The 20,788-nt window shown below is 39.2% G+C and overlaps 1 protein-coding gene across 1 annotated transcript in view; it reads right to left on the reverse strand.

Moving 5' to 3' along the window:
- Positions 1-20,788, reverse strand: part of AFG2A (AFG2 AAA ATPase homolog A) — a 202,163-nt gene that overhangs the window by 180,996 nt on the left and 379 nt on the right. Inside the window, exons 2-9 of the mRNA XM_068402793.1 lie at positions 20,383-20,507; positions 19,360-19,517; positions 16,105-16,163; positions 14,307-14,942; positions 11,912-12,041; positions 11,196-11,252; positions 10,191-10,314; positions 8,612-8,867 (exon numbers count right to left, since the gene is read on the reverse strand). Coding sequence (XP_068258894.1) covers positions 8,612-8,867; positions 10,191-10,314; positions 11,196-11,252; positions 11,912-12,041; positions 14,307-14,942; positions 16,105-16,163; positions 19,360-19,517; positions 20,383-20,507 — 1,545 coding nt within the window. The remainder of the gene's footprint in view (positions 1-8,611; positions 8,868-10,190; positions 10,315-11,195; positions 11,253-11,911; positions 12,042-14,306; positions 14,943-16,104; positions 16,164-19,359; positions 19,518-20,382; positions 20,508-20,788) is intronic.

Consider the following 20,788-nt stretch of genomic DNA (forward strand, 5'->3'; position numbering starts at 1 on the left):
TACATAATTCCAATTCATAACGAGAGCCTGCTCCAGAACCATGAAATAGAATAACTTTCCGCATCACAAGGAACCAAGTCTGAATCACCTGCAATAATTTCATACCAGGTTACTGGAGGGCTGCAGTGAGCACGAACTCTGTTAGGAGAAAAACACTGCAGTGCTTGTGTGCTGGTCAGGAATAACAGTGAGCGTGGTTATCCTTCTTCAGCTGTCAGGTGGAAAATTAGACAAGACACTGTCTGCAGAAGTCTGCAGAATACCTTTCAGATAGCAAAATGCCAGTTAAGATGAACGACTCTGTGTATAGCATGTTGCATTACCAAGAAGAAAGTCCACAGATCTGCAAAACACTTCTCAGAGATTAAAGGTCAGGAAGTTGCCTTCAGCTCTTCGATGTGCAAAACCTTTAAAGTTAACACAGGGGAGCAAGCAGCTTGGATCACTGTAGAAAAAAACCCAAACCTATAGGATAATTTCAAAGATGGTGGACTACAGAGTGTGTTCAAAAATCAGTTTAGTCTTGGTTAAATCATTTTCATTCATTCAAAGGTCTTCCACAGACAGCTGAGGATTTCTTCTGTTTCTACAGGAATACCATTGCCTGGAACACAGCTCTCATCCAGCTTCACATCCAGGGAGCTGAAGCCACTCAGCAACACAAAACCCGATAAGCAGATAGCAACTGGCACACCACTCCTGTCAACATGACTTTGAGCTGGGTTACCAACGTTGTGTTGATTCCCAGGTCTAGAAAATAAACAGGGACCACACAGTACTGTCTGTTACCACCACAGCTCTGCCAGTGACCCAGCCTAAGACTATCTGCCCTAAACTGATTCTGTTCTCAAGCAAAATGACATAATGCTAAGTTTTCAGGATCTGCAAGCTGAGGAATGATGTTCTAACTGCCATTTCACAGCCCACCTGTCTGCACAGGTACGGCTGCACCAACGCAGGCTACTCTGGCGTCCTGCACCCTCCTAACCCTTCAAACCAAACAACTTGTTTTGGTGCTGACCCTCCAACCCATTCAAATGCAGACGTTTCTATATACATTGCCACACATGAATAATATGGTTTCTTCTGTACCACTCAAGCTGCAGAAGCAAGAACACTGTGTCTATCTGCCATGAAGGTTAATTTAAAATATTAATGCCAGTTATTGATCAACTCTTCTGAAAATATTCATTTCCTGCTTATATAAATATCGGCAGACAGAATGGGATGTGCTTTAAACAGACTAAGTACTCAACTCACAACTGTGTATATGAAGTCAGCAATCCCGTCATCCAATTAACTGCAAACCAGTTTCAGATAAAAACACACTTAAAATTAGTTATGATGAAAACCAAAAGCTCACATGCCCTGACTGCAGTAAGTGCAATGTTCTCCACACAAAAACAAAAATCAAATACCATTACAAAACAAAAAAAAAAAAGCGAAAGATTTTACGTAAGAAAAATTAACTACAAAAAGCAACATAATGTGCACCAGCATCTCTTCAGAGAGGCAAACAGAGCAAGATCACTTCTCTCTGAAAACAAAAACAGTCACATTAAGGAAACATCTGTGCACTTTGCACATGCAAAGACACAGGGGAAAAAAAAAGAGATTCGGAAGTTTTTCAATCACATCAGAACGACACCAAACCAAAGTAAAAGGGTGAGAACCTAACCCTATGCAGCTCAAATAACACAATTTTTGTGGAATCTTAGGAAAGTAGCTGAACTATTTTAAATGTTTAAGACAGCAATTCGAAAACCAATTCTGACTTTGTCTTTGCCTCACAAGCGGTTGGGGGGAAGAAATCCTATCAAAGAGGGCAAGGGATCCCACAGACAAGAAGAAGGTCAACACGCTCCACCCAGTCTCAAGCATGTTCCTTCAAGCTGCTCAGCAGCATCCAGATGTAGCCACTTCTGCACGAAAGCCATCATTCTGAATTAGTGCTCTAAGAAACAATCAAAAAACATCTGTTACAGTCCGAGTCCAAAAAAGCCACGTTGCTTTGTTATGTGTGCGTGCAAGCAAAGGCGCATTTGTTCATAACCTGTTAAGACAGCAAACTAGGTCAATTGCTGTGGTTTAAAAACAGCTTCTGCATTAAGGATCCAACTTTAAAATTACAGAACATAGCACTGACTGAAAACTCACAAACGCTGAAGAGGGGGATCAGATTTTCTTGGTCTTCTTACACCGTAAATTAACATGATGGAACACAGTGTCAGAAAACTCAATTGTTCCAGTCCAAAAGTTAATTTGTAGCTTTACTTCTGTATCATCAGTGCATTTCAAAACCCACAACACTGGGGGTTATGTTTCATAGGAATACATTTTTTGGTATTGACCATCTGACTATACATGTTACTAATATTCAGAAAAACCCACACATTTTCTACATGACCTTTTTATGAAAAGGCAAGCAGCCTTTCCCACCTCATTTTAAATGTCCTATGGGAACCAGTACTCAGTTAGAAAATGCCATAGCAGATTGTTTGCAACAGCATAGTTTCAATATTTTTCCGTGCTACAAAAAAAAAAAAAAAATAAGTAACAACATAGACATGGTATTTTCAGTCACTTTCTGTAAGGGAATAAAATAACTATAGCATGTCAAGCAGTGCTTTCCCTTTAAAATCTGTAACTGCAAGCAGTTAATTTGAAAACAAACCAAAAAAACACCCTGCAAAACAAACAATCCCATTGCCTTGGTCATCAACTGCCTTTGTCAAAAAACTACACTTTCAACAGTGTCTCAGCCCACATTCGTACATTTAGGATTATAATCCAAAAAAATATTTACATTTGTTGTACACCCCCAGCAGAACTCAGATCCAAATCGTGCTGGGAAAGGTTCAGACCCAACCTTTATGGCGTAAAGAAAGGACGGATATTCTTGATGCCCTAACACTGGGCTGTTTCATCAAGACCGCAACTGAGCTGAAATGAAGAGCTCAGATTTGAGACACAAGGCTGGGAAGCCACATATTGAACGCAGCATTTGTCTAATTGAAAGACCAGTCAGAGACTGGTCCTCAGGGTGCACAGAGACTCACTGTTAATCGCATTAGCCCAAACAGCTCACGTTTCCTGCAGGTGGCCAGGCTACCAAAACTGCAGAAGCTGGGGGGGGGGCGGGGGGAACCAACACATAGATCTAATAAAGAGACATTCCTGAGTTTCAGGGGAATTTACTTCCCCATCAATTACGGGGAAAAACAGAAAACCTAGGATCCAGCCCATCAATTGCCTAATTTTTTTTATTTTTCTTTTTAATGCAAGTCAATTGCAGAAACTCTTTTTTGGGTCACAAAAGATACAGCAAGAAGTTTCTCAGCTCCAGCAAAAGCCCAGTACAGTATCCCCCTAAATAACTTACACTTCTACAGACCTAATATCTACATAGAATCAATACACACAGCATAAAGACTCTCCATCCATCCTAGCTGTATTACTCATCAGAACGCAGAAGTAATAAAATGGCCAAATGACTACCATAGACAATAAGATCTCCAAACAACAGGACTATTAAAACGATGAACATAAGACCACAGACCATATCATATGTCTATGCAAGTAGCTTCACAGATTCAGCAGAGTAATGCTGATTCATACTGGTCAAAGATGTAGCTCAGCTTCTTATTTCTGTAACACTTCTTCTAAGAGCCAGCTCAAGCCAGTGAACCATTATAATCCTAAAGGCTACGCAAGGTGATACCTTTAACTGTATTACCAGCAGGCAATTTAAAAAACTTTGATGCAAAACAGAGTGATTAGTGCTTCTTTCACAGAAGTCTCAAAGCTTCAGTGGTTGCAATGCAGCATCCTCGCTGGAACGAAATAGATGTTATTGCAAGAGAGACCACTATTTAAACAAAGACATTTGCTCTTCCTCTCCTCATGATGCTATCTTATCACAGTCCAAGTGTTTTATATCAGCACGCTGAAATTATTTGTAATGAACAAGGATGTTCAAGATAAATTCTAAGAGTTACAAAGCAAATACTTCCTTTCTCTGTAAACAATATGACTGAACCCACTTCTTGAAGAAATCAAGCTATATTTATATTCACTCTCTTGAAATGCTACAGGCAGCCATAGAAGGATAAGTTTATAATAAATTGCTATATTTGGAAACCTTTGTTGCTAAGCATCTTCTAACATTCAGTACAGTTTATACCATTCATGTCCCTGCTACATAATTAACATTTCATATGTTTTTCAAAAAAAAGTGCAGTGCTTATCTTTGTTGTTAAATTAAAACCTTTATAATTTTTTCGGTAATTAATAGAAGACTGTGTGGTCAATTAATTAACGCAGAAGCAACAAGATCTTAGGGGCATACAAACACTGACATTATATGCAAGGATATGGCAGAGTCTATCTTCTAAACACTGCCTCTGCTCAAGATAGAACAATTCAGAATGCAGCTGTTCACACTAAAAGGTAGTCTACTAAATAATTTAGGACACAGTAGATCTCTCCCAGTCTTAAGAATATGACCTTCTCAGCTGCACACATAACTAAGCCCTTTTCTGGTCAAGAATTCTGTGCACGTGGATCCCTCAGAGGGTACTCAACTCCTCAAGCGTCTACCATGAGGCGGTCGTGGCAAGCTGATGTCCGCAGAATGTGGTCCAGTGCCTAGCAGGGTATTTGCAAGTTTTCCATACTACGCTGATAACCTATACAAAAGCATGCAGTTAATTGTGGAAATCACAAGCATCTTGCTAGGCAGTAGAGAATCACAGCAAATCCCAGTTTCTCCAGTGTAGTCAGTGCAGATAACGTACCCTTGAACAGAGACGAGGTTTGCTAATTCGGAAAGCATTGCATCTAAATTAGTGATACTTGCCATGTTAGAAATACCATTTTATGTTTAATTTTGCTGGAATGACCATAGTTATTTGTAAAACAGACAAATAATACTTGCTCAACATGTGAGAGGGGGATACAAGTACTCTGCCCAACAATTAAGGCTGAGGCAGACACACATACAGAGCTGATGCCTGTCACCCTGTTGTCAGCTCTTGCAACAATACTGTAAGCTCATGGTACCTACCATTTTTCCTATAAAGTCACAAAATCTGTGGTTTTGTTTTGTGAAAAGCTAGAACTGTATCTTTGGTAGAAGAAAAGAAGGTATTGGAATAAAAATCTACTAATATTTTAAAAATTCAGCAGATCAAATAAAAACACCCTTAACTGATTATTATATCCAACTATATATAAATATTTAACAGGTGTTTGGTCACAATACCCTGTTTGGAAAAGTCCAGAGCACACTGCACAGATTCTCCAGGGTTCTCACCCACCTTTCCTCTCCTTGCCCATTCCAGCATGCACAACACCGCATTTCTGTACATACCAGATACAGAGGGGCCTAGAAACATTCAGTGCAAGCTGAACATGAAAGGCTGCTAAAACTTCTTAATGACTTCCATGAAAATGCACAGTTGATGAACAGAAGAGAAAACTCGCCTGTCTGACCCCAGAAGTACCACTAAGCAATTCTTGCACCAGAGGACAAACAACTTCTGCTGAGAAAACAGTTGGAATATGTTTAACTCTACAATAGCTATTTACTTTAACACACAGTCTTCAGAATTATATAGAAGACAAACATCAAAGCTTTTATAATGAAGTATCTTAGGAAGCCTAGCTATAAGATGCAAAAGTGAAAGGTTTGCCTATCACAGCCCTACAATCGCTACATTTACCGTGTTACATTAATTACTACACCCTTGGTTTATATAAGCAGTATATACACAATATTATACATATGTTAAAAAAACAGAGTTGAAATATAAAGATAAGGAAGGATGAGTCCTTTGGAAATTATCTAAACTTTGTATTAAGAATATAAACATACCTAGTTTGTAAACTTTCAGGCTTTCCAGCCACAAATGCAGTACCTAAAGATATAAATGTGGAAACGAGGATGCAAGAGTCTCCTAAAGACCACTACCGCAATACAATTAGCAAGCGACAATAACCTTGTACCAAAAACTGAACACGTATTTGAGTTCAGAATTCCTGCTTCTAAAATAGTTTCAATGTTTCACCTGCACAGTGTGTGAAAGTGGCACAAGTAACCTTAGAATTTGTGAAAGAACTCAGATATTGCCGAATATTAAGCATTTTGGTTATTTAGAAATGCACACCAGCAGTCTTAAAACATGATATAAACATATAGTTATGTTGTAATATATACGAAATATTACATTCAGTTCTGAGCCCTACATTACCAAAAGGTTATTGACAAACTGGAGGGAGTTCAGAGAAAATCAACATAATTTCTCAGAAGGCAGGAAGGACTTATTTATGAGGAAAGATTAAAAGAGCTAAATATTTATAGTTTGGCTCAGTAATGAATGAGGAGGTAGGGGACATGAGAACAGCCTAGAGATATCTGAAGGGTGTAAACACTAAGGAGGGAGAGTGAACGTGTTATACAAGGATGTAAATAGAAATAATGGGATAAAACTAAACAAGGAAAACTTAGATTGAGTATCAGAGCATTCCTGGACAGCAAGCTGTCTTGGCCCACAGCACAGTTTCTTCAGAGAAGCAATACAAGCCCATTGCTTGGAACAACAAACAAGACCAGACAAAACACTGGAAAATTTGCCATATGGAATAACCCCGCTCTGCTGAGGAGAAATATTACCTCATAAAAGCTAGTCTTTTCTAAGTTTAACTCCAGTGAAAGCAGTAATATTTTACAAGGTGGTGAAAATTTAATATAAAAAAAATAGATATCAAGAGCTTAATCAGAAAAAAAGAATCCAACCAAGAATGTTCCTTAACCACAAGCAACTTAGATTCAGTTTATGTAACACTTTGACCGCATCATGCTTCTGCAACTCTTTGAAAAGGCAAAATACATGCTGGCTTCAAAGAGTTAATGGCGTTGGACTGTATTCTCCCCAGCAGAGGTCACTCCAAGTTAACAAATGACAAGGAAATTTAACAGCATGGGTTCAAAATTTCGGCAAGACCACCAATAGAAAGGAGCCATCCTCCTTCCCTCCCTCCTTCCCAGCACTGGCTTTTGATGCAAAGCTCCCAGATTACACCATGTCCTGTAATCAGCCGCAGGTAGATGCCAGAAGTCTTAGATCTACATAGCACGTAATGTTCAACTTGCACAACATTCAAAATTTATTTCCTAAAAGGCCCTCATGGGGTAAATATTGCCTATTTGCAGCTGGCTTATGAAGTGTCCAGAATCAATGTGCACATGCACAAGTAAAGCCTAGGCTGGGTCATGTTTGGAATCGAAACCACAATGCTTTTCACTGAAAATTTTAGATTACATTAGTTAAGTATTTACTATGTGAGGACTGTGACACAGACAGACTGACAGGCTTCCAAAAACAGAGGAACGAAAACAAAAAGGGAGTTTATCTTTTTTTTTGGTTGTTTGTATATATTTGTTTTAAAAAGAATGTTTGCTAACTTAAAACAGAGCTTAAAACACAACCAAAGCCAACAGAAGAGTCTGTGTCCGTACGTATTTTCCTCTTGATCCATACAAAAGTCCACAAATTCATATTTGAGAACTACCCCTTAAAAATTCTGTAAACTGGCAAGTAAAAACATTGCTGTTCCAGGTGCCATCATCCCTAATAAAATTTCTGTCATCTTCACAGTTAATTCTGATGCAAGAATTAACCGTGCACTGTGCCACTGCCAGAGGAAGCTGTCCCAGTGCCAAAGGAAACAGAAGTAACCAGCACATACAGCAAACATGTATTTGCCAACTACAAGGGAGCAAATATGCGCAAGCAGAGCTGAAGAGTCATATTTTGACTAGACTGTTTTAAAAGGCTGCTCATGGGTAGATTTAAGGTCCAACACTTAAACCACGTAGATGCATTCTAGCAAAATGTAAGAACTGATACAGCGTACTTTTAATATTTCATCCAATGAAAACAGAAGTGAACTCATGTTTAAGTATTCCCTGGAACATACTGAACCCTGGCTGCGTGATGCATGGATAATTCTCCAGGGCTATGCCTGTACCAGAGGCCAAGAGACACTTTCCAGCTCTCCCAGCTCCTCTGCACAACCCCGACCCAGGTGCACACAGTCCCCTAGTCCCTGTCATAAGCTCCTCATCTGCAGGCAAATGAAACACAGGTACAAAATATGGAAGGGAGCCACAGTAACTACCACTCAGGCCCACAGCCTCGACATCCTGAGAACCAGGACCTGCAGGACAAGCAGTCTAGCCTGAGTGACTTGGGATTTTTGTGCAGAAGGGGTAGGTTCTAGAGCAGAAAAATTCGCAGGGATGTGTCGGTTAACTCACTAAACCACCAGTAAACTGAGAGACAGCTAGCTACCTAATATGTTAGAAATGGCACAGGGGATTCCCAGTGCTATTCATCTTAACATTCAATTTTAAAATCTATTAACAGTCAAAAGAGTTTTTCTGATCTGCTCATGAGCAGACTGGTGTTCCTCATATTCCATGCTTGGCTGTGTTTTCTTTGACACAAAAATTAATTAAATCTCATTGTTTCGAAAGCTAGTGACTTTTTTAAACAAAATAAAGAGACTAACAATAAAGTAAGGTCCTAAATAAGACACACAGTCTTACCTGCTTCCTTGCACAAGGCTGCCAAGTCGGCACCCACATAACCATGGGCACTATCAGCCAGTTGCGTCAACTCCACAGCTGTGAGTGAATGGGGAACTTTCTTGAGAAGCTTTTGGAGTATGTCCAGGCGGTCTTGGGCATTAGGAATTCCAATTTCTATCTCCTTATCAAAACGCCCAGGTCTGCGCAGTGCTGCATCCAGTGCATGAGGACGATTAGTGGCCCCAAGTACCAAGAGCTGCCCTTCACTGCCCTCCTGAAGGCATCAAACAATGCAAAATATTAATTTTAAAATACAATTAAATGTCACACAGCTTATAAACATACTTCTTGCTTACTTTTCCCAACTATTACACACACGAAAATCCTGATGCTAGCTCTAAAAGGAACAAAGCAAACTTTTCAGAATATATACCCCACAACTCATCCCATCCATCCTATTCCTAATTGTAATTTAGCAATACTATAGGCTGCACGCACATACAGATAATACAAGAGAAACTTTACTCCAAGATGCCCTCATCCCAGTGTCTCCCACTTCAATCCCCAAGAACCTGCTTTCCTGTGTGAGGAAAGTAAGCACCAAGGAAAGAAAAAGAGGTGTTTAAGCTAAAAGGCAGCATCGGCACAAGAACAAAAAGGTATCAGCAGACCTTGAATAAACAAGGTTGGGAAACAAATCATTTAAGGTATCAAAACCAGCAGAGACAGGAGGTTATAAAGCTTCCTGTAGGTTCAGTAGGAAAAGCAAGGTCAAAAATCCTAACCAATTTCCTCAAGCTCTGCTTTTTCACTTTTAGAGTGAGGCAAAACCAGCTAGGAGATCTCTTGCAGTGCCATTCTCTTTTTGTGAATGAAGCACTTTCTCCAGGAAGAATATCCATCAGTCTTTGCCATCAGAAAATATGTTCTGACCGTGAACAACCCCAGACTGGGCAACTCAAACTATCATGCAGGAAAATAATGAGAAACTTGCAGATTACATACACAGAAAAAACTCATTTTCATACTGTAGACAGATTTATTTCATCTTTCCTGATAATAATCATAAAATAATAGATGAGAAATTGGCAAACTTTATGGGCTTAATCCATAATGTACTCAAGTCAGTTAAATTTACTATTTCTTCAGTAGGCTTTTGTTTATGTCCTAAATATTACTATGGCAATCTTGAAACAGCTGTCCTTACCTTTAATAATGCAGCCTACATTAACATTAGAAGTATTTTGATGACTTGGATTTCAGAGCAATTAAAAATACCTGGCTTGGTTCAGTGATGGGCTACCACTAAAATTTCAGTTTTATCTCCAAAACTACAAGAGTAGGAGAAGGCAAAGGAAAGACAGTGAATGGAAGGAAACTTACTTTCTTTTTAATCTCACAGTTATCAGGAGACATTCCCCTCCTATGCCTTCTGCTTAGCATCCAATAAAGCATTAGATTACTATATAAAGTCTCACCTAAGCCTATTTGCTTTTCCCCCAAATGGCACATCTATAATTCGTTACATTATAGAAGCAAGATTATTTTGTTCAGCTAGTCCCCATATACATTAATTGTCTCACTACAGTCTACTTACCGAGCCGATGCCATCCATTAACGTCAGCAACGAAGCAACAACTCTCTTTTCAACTTCATTTTGAGCCCCTTCTCTCTTTGGACAGAGTGCATCCAACTCATCTATAAATATAATGGAGGGGCGACTGGGGAAAAAAAAAAAAGAAAGGAAAAAATATGTTAATGTGCTCAGGAAGACTTAAAACACCAAGGCAGGGAAGTGCAAAGCTGTTTATGGGAAACGTCCAGTTCCTACAAAAACTGACAAGCATCCCACTCCGTTAGGCAACTGAAAGTTTCAACCTTGAATATGGTGTTACTCAAAGAGATAATTAAGGTGACTAATATATTAGACAACTAATACCTTTAAGATGACCTACAATCTGCTTTTCTATGACTCCCTCCCAAAGACTCAACACTAAATATACTGATTTCATGTATATTCATGAGTAAAAGGACAGCATTTTATTTGCCACTTCTACAAATACAGTATGCGATAGTCTTTTGCTAATGTATTATGAACACCAATCATCTGGAAGTCTAAAGCCTGCCTTAATCAGGTCTAATAAATTTGGTCAGAATGCTACCCTAATCCAGAGGCATGCTATATCCAGTACCAACACTAGCTCATTTAGAGCTGGCTTCCATGTCTCAGCACACTACTACATTGGTCTCTAAAGATAAAGCTAGGCAGAAATATTTGGATCCAGATGAAACTCTGGCTCATGCTTCCATCTGTTGAAATAAGCGTACAATACACTAACGACACAGATCGAGCGATTTGGCACCATCTGTAACAGTTCCTTAAAAAGGGTAGTGTCCAAAAGCATTTAATAGGCATACTAGAATTTCACTGCTTTCCTTCTAGCTAAGCGCTATATAAACAAATTTATTTCCTTTTAAAAACCACTGCAGGAAAAAATTACAATTCAAAGATTCTTGCAAATGTTTTTCTTTTACGAACATTAACGCTGGAACCAATACCGCAAATAAGTGAGCGCGAATAAAATTATCCAAAAGAACATACCGCAGAGAAGCTTCAGCAAATATCTGACGCAATCTTGATTCAGACTCCCCATAAAACCTATAATAATTAAAATATTTTAATAAAAAACATTTTTTGGTCTTTTCCAGGCAACTTGGAAAATTACTGCTTGTGTATTCCAAGAAGCCATAGTGCACCCTTTTTAAAGTCCCAAAGTATACGCAAATCTACAATAATCTTTATTTCCACAAGGACAAGAAATCAAGGTAAAATGGGGCACATGCAAAGATACAGTCATCTTGTAACTAGAAAAAAGACTAAAGAGAAAAGCTTATCTCTTCTGCGTTAGAAACAGTTTCATCTATATTTTTAAACAAGAAAAAAAATTAGTTCCCTGGAGACATTATTCTGTGCAGTATCATCTTTTAATTTCAAATATAGTTTTGTTACAAGAAAAGTAACCAGTCACTTTTCTTGTTGCAGAACTAACACGCAATTGCAGATGCAGTTTTAGTCCCCTCTTTAATTTAGTCCATGCCTTACACAAACTTCTTGGCCAAATCCAATAAACCTCTTTTATTACAAGAAGAAACATAAACCCTACTTGAGAGAACCCTTTCCCATTTGTTTTTGAGTCTCTTGGGCAGATAGCCCACAGCCAATTCTACATCTACATCTATCCACAATGGATAGATGCCAGGACAGATTTTGGGCTAATATATTTATAACATTAATGAAAATAAATTGGGTGGACTTACTTGCTTATTATTTCAGGACCATTAATAACGGTAACGTGAGCGCCAACCTCATTTGCAATGGCTTTGGCAATCATAGTCTTCCCGGTACCCGGAGGGCCATATAATAGCACTCCTCTAGGAGGAGGGATTCCTTTAGACAAGCACATGCACACAAACAGAGAAGAAAGTTATTTGTAATCAATGCCGGACTGAACAACCTGCACTTGCACATGTCACTGTCCCAGTTATTACCAATCACAACTTGACCTCAGCATTAACTTCTTTAACAGCCATATCATTTTGATAAAACTGTAGGCTTTCAGTGGGAACAGCACTCTTATATGGGATATACACCTACATTTTTTACTTTTAAAGTCCAAATGATTCTGTTTAAAAAGCAACTATTTAAATCATTATATTTTTCAGTAGTTCAACATTATAATTCTCCCTATGCTTTCTGGTGTTCGTTTGGGGTTTTTTCCCAAAGAATTATTGGACTAAGTACCTAACATCCATGAATGTACTTTATTAAGTTACTCATGAATCTCACAGTGCCATTATTACAAATTTCCAACATCAGAAAACCACTTCTCATCAACACTCCAAAAAATTTCAGAAATACTGTGAGGCTTGATTCAAGAATATTTACAAAAAAAGATGGAAAATACACATCAAAAAGATGAATTTGCCTCTTTAAGGGCAAATATTAAGAGCCGAAACAGGCAGAAACATTCAGGCACAGAACGTAAGGGACACTAGAAGAACAAGGTACTACTGTGTACAGTTAAAGCTGGACAGAAACTACAGGTAACTGTATGAAGTAATATTATGACCCCAGGTAAAGCGCCAAAAAAAAAAGTTTCAGACCAGCAAAGCCAAGTTAAATAGGCACAAATCCAAAAACAGAAGGTAAAAAATTAGAAAGCAAAAAGAAGAGACAAATGTTTGGCAAAGGACTGACCCTGGCACAGAAGACATCGCTGAAACACAAGAAAAGAAGAAACATCGGTTGGGTACCGCGATACCAGACAGGGAATGATGGAGGTCACATCCCTGTGGTGGCAGAGAATAATATAGCTGGCGTGGACAGCCCAAATCTTAGGAACTAACATACTCAAAAAGAAAAAAAAGTATCTGCTAACTGACAGAGGATAAAAATAAAGTGTCTTTATGGACACGTTACTCCACAATGGTCCATTAAAGCTTGTGCTGCTCCCTCATGTGGTGTTTCTGGTACTGGCAAGAAATGGAGCTGCTGAACCAAAGGTCTCACCTCAACTGACAGCCACGCTCCCCGCAAGCAGACAAGGACTCTCATCATTTGGATGGTTACTAAAGGTTTGCAACTGGTGAGGAAACATCATCATCACCTCTCACGTAATTAGTAGAGAATCTGATCAAGCACTTTTGGGACTAAGTATGAAGAACGCTGATGTTGAAGCAACCTTTCTGCTAACACAAAGCCACACAGTGATGCTGAGGTTGGAGGTCAGCGAATTGAGCTGGACCACATGTGGATGAAGACGCCTCACACCATCCCACTGACACTTGCCGATCACACTCAAGCAACGCACACTGAAAGAGCCACCTGTGTCTTATGGAAATGGTCCCAGTGATCACTGAAATCACCTCCTCTCTAAAGTGTACGTATGGGAAGAGGTGAGGCAGAGAAATAAAAGGCCTCAAAGACATGGTATTAAAGAAATATTTATAGGCAAGAGCCCTGTCTCACAGTGATGCACACCTAGACAAGTACAACCAGCAGACATGCCTGCTTTATGTACATATCCATTTGTGATAAATACACAGTACAGAGCTTTTTCTTTGTCACAAAAATCCTCTAAGTTTAGATACCACTTTCTATATGGCAACAGTAATGGTGTTAGTTTTTCCACCCTGTAATTCCATACTAAACACACAGAGCAGTTTGAGTAAACAGCCTCAAACACCTCCTTAAAATTTTGCAGGAACCCTACAACACACAAGGATAAAAACAGCAGAATTAATCCATCTGAGTTTTCCTGAACTTAAGAAATATAATTAGTTGACTCTACCGAAACAAATTAAAATGTTATGATGACACAAACACCTGCACCTTTCAAATGCCCAAGTATGGAATTCTTTCCTATTTGCTATAAAGTCTACTTATGCATACCTGAATTTTCTTAAGAGACATATTTCTTTCCTACTCAATTATTTTTCACACAAGCTAATCATAACATTTCATAGTATCTGTACAGTATAATTATAAAACAGTTTGACAGTGTTTGGACACACAAGTATACCAGATCAGTGTTACATAAAATTCAGTGCATATTCCTGGAATAACTCTTTTTTTTTTAAAAAAAAAAAAAAAGTCACGATAAAGAAAAAAAACTAGTATCAAATGAAGAAAGCCAAGTCTTAGGCATCATACCGTAACTCTTGAACAGTTCAGCTTGCTTCAACGGCAGTTCAACTGTTTCTCTAATAGTTTTAAGCTGGCTGCTTAAACCTCCTATCATGTCATAGGTGACTCGGGATTCACAATCACCATCTTCTGCTACATTGGTCCTTGGTTCAATAAAATTGATTCTAGTTCTTGAAGAAATGAAATAGAAAGTGTCTGTATTGCTTATTGCGCCAGTGTTGCCAGCTAATGGGAGTCCCTCACTGTCTCGTTTCCCAGAGAACTCGAAATCATCGGTGAGGTCTGCACCATCTCCTTTGCTGTAGGTTTTATCTCCCTGACCAGAGTCTTGACCACTGGCTGCCACAGCAGAACTGGGTGTAACTGGTGAACCTGGATCCATGGGTTTGCTTGGTGTGCTCATAGATGCAACCTCTGGACTATCCTCAATGTCCATCGTGCCGAGCTGTAAGGACAAATCTAATGTACTCGTTTCCAAATCAGACCTTTCAAGGTCTGGCTCGTGCATATCGCTGGAAATGGCACTGCCCTGGGCAGTCAGCTCTGCACCATCAGTTCCTTTTACTTTCATCACCACGATGTTACAAAGTTTGCCATAGAAAGTGAAAGCCAAGAGGTTTCCTGGTAAAACTATTTTCCCATCTGTGAGAAGATTAAGAAAAAAAAGAAAAAACAAAAGACAAAGAAGAAGAGATTTCAATCTACTTTGGCAGCAGTAACATTCAGACATTCCCATATCAGAATAATTCTTTACCAGGAAGCCTAAAGAGTGCTATAAATTAACATACAAAAAACAGTTAGGTAATTTCAAGGTAATTTCAGGTAATTTAAATGATCCTTTTGTACACAAGCAGACTGTACTGGATAAACATTCATCAGTATCATATATAACCTCTCATACTAAGCTCATCAGTTTGAGGTCATTAAATGCTTCACACAGCATACGAAGGCAAATTATGGAATTAGTATTGTAGGAAGTGAAAATTTTGTATTTGCTGTGTGCCTTATAGGTTCACAATATTTCATGTTTAGCCCACCTTCTTTGAGAGTCTTGGCCTAAAAAACGTAAGGTTTTAGCCTTTGTGTTGACAGACAGAGATTAGGAGATGTGATCTGAATGCACCCTACAGGCACCAAAAAACAAAGGCAAAAACGTAAACAGGATTTATTATTTCCAGCCAAACTCATGAATTTGGAACACAGCTCATGTTTCCTGCTTCTTAGCGTAGCAGTACTATTATTAATTCCTAAACCAGAAGATTCCCTTTGAGTAGAACAATTTGTAGTGAGTGCTTTGAGCAGCACTACCTTGAATAACTTACCTTGCTTTTTTACCTTACTTATACATAACTACTGCCCAACGAATAGCAATTTTGCTTATTTACCATCAACATAAAAAAAGATTCAGAGTACGGGATTTCATGTTAATGCTGATCCCTTATCTTGTCTGGAATGCGTAGTAGTGCACTTTTCTTCACACTGCAAGTAAATTCTGAAGAGCATCACAGTACCGGCCAGAAGGCCAGCAATGATTGCTACACAACCATAACTTGAGCAAGCAATATGTGTAACGGACAGAAGGAATGGAACCAGGATTAATGCAAATTAGGTATTTATAGCATGGCAAAATTACGTAGCCCAAAGAAGACAGATGCCTAAAAGAAGTGTGAGCAGAATAACGTCCTCTATTTTGCCATAAGCCCTCGATTAAGAACATAAGAGGAAACTGTTTGCTTTTCTATCCAAAATTTGATGACCTACTACAAAAATTAAACAGTCAAAAGAGAAGCAGGGAAACTTATACCTAGGTTTCTCAGCAGGCAGACAGACATTTCCTCAGCGTTAATGGTGGCATCTTTGTCCCTGTGGCAGGAAGAAAAAAAATATATATTTTTCCAAGCAGTAACTACTTCAAAACGAAGAGACCACACCACTAAGGCACCAGGATGTGGTGGTAGATGATACCACCTATTTTACAGTATATGATTTAACTCCACAAACAGAAAAGATGGATGAGCAGATCATATCATCTTAACTCTGAAAATATTAGACACATAGTAACAAAAGAAGTGTAAATGTTTATTTTTGGGTTAGTTTTTCCATACAAAATGCTGTAATAAACAATATAAGTTATATTTATCATTTGTTGAGGTTACAAATATGGAATGCATACTTCTCATCTCACCAGGCAGAATGGCCATTGCTGTGTTTACTGAATTGAAAAAATTACAGATAAGGTAGGTCTCTTTCAGCCTTGCAAACACACATACACATCTTCTACTGATTAAATTAGCACCTTGAGCACCTGCAAAACCGTGAATGTCTTAAGCACTGCACATCCACTATCAAAACAGTGCAGGTTTTCCCCACGATGCATCTTCTAGTCTTTAATTCAGTTTAAGTGACTCAACAGATAAGCCTTAAGCCACTTCCCTCACCCACCCTGGCCATGCCTACAGCATTTTCTCAAACATCATCCCATCACTGGGATTTAACACATGACTGAACACACAGGCTCTTAGCCCAAAACAAATGAAAGGTAAAAGTTGTCTTATGTGAATGTCTTTTTCTGGTGTTCATATTAAAACATTTTACATCACATTCACAACTCACTGAGAGCACAGACGTCATTAACTCTCCCTGCTCCTCAGATACACTGCAACGTATAAGGCTGTGGTGATTCAATCATTTTTCAGTGATGGTTTATCCACACGATCTTCTTCCTGTTTCATTTGTGGTTTTACCTTTTATTAAAGCCCATTAAACCAATTATTTTTAATTCCTTAGGATTTACCCCCACCCAACCAATCTGTATGGGCCTCACACATTAGCCCTTCTGTTTTCCCAACAAAATAAAGGTTTCACTATGTCCATTTTGCAGACAGATGTCCACAACCTTTGTAATCACTTAAACCTGTATGATGAAAAGCATTACGCCAAGAGCTGAACAGCAGCAGCACCAAAGGCATTTAAAGTAGACACAGCTGCTGTAAATAAAAGTATGATCAACGGGGGGAGCTCTAAACCTAGAAATAAAAACCTGTTTCTCAGTTCTACAGATCAAGAAAGCAACTTGAGGGAAAGAGAAGTATTATACTAATTTAAAGGAGAGCTCTCAAAATATCATAGCCATTCATGACAAGTAAACACACACTCAATTACATTACTGGGGTCTGAGCTTGGGAATTGATTTTTTAACTGAAAGAAAAAGCTAAATTATGCATGCAAGCAACTCCCCAGAGGGGTTAATTTGCAGAGAATGAACTGCACCTGCAAATTGCCTAGAAACCTAGGCAGTACTCAAATAATGGGACTTCCACTTATTCTTTTAATAATTTCTATTCTTGCATGATAGGATGGCACCACAGTTTGTACTAAACTAACAGGCTTAAAACAGACCAGTTACAGTTTTCATGTTCTCTCTCCTAGAGTAATTCTAGAAAAAGTCATTTCTATGATTTTTAATCTGGCAGTACGTATCTATAACCATCCTCAGAGCCTGACTCTTGATTGGCTGAGAGGAAAAACTCTGGCTGTAGAACAGTTTCCAAAAAAATTACAATAATCATAAATATTGCAGAAGTTACACGCAACTCCTCTGACCTCATCCTTAGCTTATATTCCAGTAAAAGTCACAGCTTTAAAGAACAAATGCATTGCATATTAACATGGGGAAATATAAATAGATCAGGTTTAATTATTTAATTTATTGTGGGGTTGGATTTTTAATATGAGTGGTTTTCAACCACCTCTATAACCAAACAGTATGTAATAATAATAAAACTTCCTATAGGATTAAACTAGGCATAATGAAAAGCCGTGAAGATATCGGGTTTTTTTCATTTTCTGGTGAGAAGAGAGGCACAGAGGGCAAAGCAAGCTGACGCCAAGAAATCAGCATACAATGTGCAGCCAAGTTAACCAGTGAAACTATACTTAAAGCTAAACTGGTTGTATTACTGACAAAAAGCAGGATCACCTCACCAACATTTCTGAGAGTCAGTGGGCTGGAAAACAGCATCTCCCCCTTAAAACAGGCAATGACACCACCATGTTTGAAAACAGAGGTTTGACAGAGAAGTGAAGTTAATTTATAGAAATCAAAGTGTTGGGACACTTTCAAAAGTAGACTGTAAAATAATTTTATTTAGAAAATAACTATAATCAGATTCTTTATCAACCCAAATGCTGATTCTGTGGCATGTTACAAGAATGAGAAATATAGGAAGTCATTCAGCAGATCCGTAAACTGTCAATTTCTCAAAGCATTCGTGATTTCAAGACAACTGTGATTGGTACCTTTTGTTCCCTTCTTTGGGTGAATTTCAATTAAAAAAAAAAAACATATCTCAGAGTTTCCAATCCTAAAGAATACTCCAGTAAATAAAAGCGGAGCACAAAACCACTCCTATACAAAGGTGAAGTTTTGAAAGGAAGTGGTTAAAAAAATCACTTCACTCTCTCCAACCTGTCAGCCAGCAGTTCTCTTAACCGCAACAGGACTTTTCAACAAGACAGCAGTTTGCAGTATACTTCCTAATGACAACAGCAGCAACACGTGCTCCTTCTAACCTGACATCAGCTCTGCACAGAGATCATCCTCATCCTCTACAAGTAACTTACAAGTTTAAAGAATCTGCCTTGATCATGCAGTTATACACCCTTGCCTAACACAAATGCAATGCAGGTGGCTTGACCTCTGGAGCTTCAGGAGGTGCTGGGTTATCATTACTATTCATTAATTTAACATAAAATGAAGAATCTCTTAAGACTAATTACCTTAGTGTCATTATACTCTGCACAAGAGCACCACTCCTCAGCTGAGATTTTGTACAACACCTGAGACACTCCACTGCCCACAGAGGAGGTAGCAGACAGCAGCAGTCAGCCACCCGTTACTGAACTTTAGTCTTAATCCTACAAACATCTGCACATGTTTGACTTTGTCTGGGTACTAATCAAAGCAAGAGAGGGAAAAAAGCATCTTCTAAGAGGTACGAGTCTGCAGTGCAAAGCAGACACCTCACAGTACATCACTAGGTCATAACAAGTTGCATACCTCAACTTGACATCAACTTCCTCCGCCTGGATGACTGCACCAGTCACAGCCTGCACAGTGATGGCATCACCTGGATTTACTTTCAGGTTCTTCTGTGTGGTTTCACTCAGCCCAACTTTCCCACCTGGAAAGCCTGTGGTGGGCCAAGCAGTACAGACCTAGGAAGAGTTTCAAAGCAAACAACTCTCAGTTGAGATTTTCCCCCCCCATTTCAAATAAGCAATGTTTTGTTACGAAAAACATGGGTTGAGGGGGAAGAAGGATTAGGTTAAAACCTGGTGCCACAGAGTAAGATACAAGTAGCACTGAGTTCTTTAGACACTTTTCAAGAAAGAATGAGTTATATTTTGCCTACAAAGATGATAAAAAAATTCCACCAGAACTCTACACATTCTGCAGATGACACAAAAGCATCCACTGTGCAGACCAGGAAATGCTACAAATGATAGAATCATAGAATGGTTTGGGTTGGAAGGGATGTTAAAGATCATCTAGTTCCAACCCCCCTGCCACATGCAGGGACACCTTCCACTAGACCAGGTTGCTCCAAGCCTCATCCAACCTGGCCTTAAACACTGCCAGGGAGGGGGCATCCACAGCTTCTCTGGGCAACCTGGGCCAGTGTCTCACCACCCTCACAGTAAAGAATTTCTTCCTAATATCTAATCTAAATCTACCCTCTCTCAGTTTAAAACCATTCCCTCTTGTCCTGTCACTACTTGCCCTTGTAAAAAGCAATAAAGAAAGGAGAGTAAAGGGCTATACTCTTTCTTGGCAAATAAAATACATGTATGTGCATATATACATATATTCACACGTATGACTTAAAAATTTCTTGGAAAAAATCAGCAGCATGGATTTTTTCCAGTACTGAGAATAAAGATGTAACTAGAGTGTAGAAAACATGGAAAAGCACATTCATGGTCTTTCTCAATGTGTGCTCCATTTCGGTCCCTATCGAATACAACAGGAACACACCGAAAGCACAAGAAAAGCACTTGTAGGAACAAGAGTGAGTCTCACCTCCTGTCGCCCATCGGCAGAGGTAAGCAAGACCGGACGACCTATGCATACGTGTGCAGACTTCATGCTGCTCAGCGCCAGCTGGGCGAGGGCTCTTCGCAACATTTTGGGCACTTTGTCATCTCCTAACGTTTTCAGGAGAAAAAAACCCGCATCATTTTTTTCCTACCTATCAGACGCAGTCAGTATTTCTCGCGCTCTCCACTCAGTAGAACTAACAAAACCCTCCCGAGCCCTCAGGAGAGGCAGCGCCCGGCTGTGAGGGGAAACCGCGCTACAACGGGACTGCTCCTGACAGGCCTGAAAACACCCACGGTTACACCCTGCTGCTTGCTAGATTTTCCACCCCGTTTTAGCACCCAGCGGGACCCTCCTGCGGCGGTCATTACTCTTCGACACCGTAATA

This window comes from Nyctibius grandis, chromosome 6 (genome assembly GCF_013368605.1).
Source record: "Nyctibius grandis isolate bNycGra1 chromosome 6, bNycGra1.pri, whole genome shotgun sequence".
In the NCBI taxonomy this organism is placed as follows: domain Eukaryota; kingdom Metazoa; phylum Chordata; class Aves; order Nyctibiiformes; family Nyctibiidae; genus Nyctibius; species Nyctibius grandis.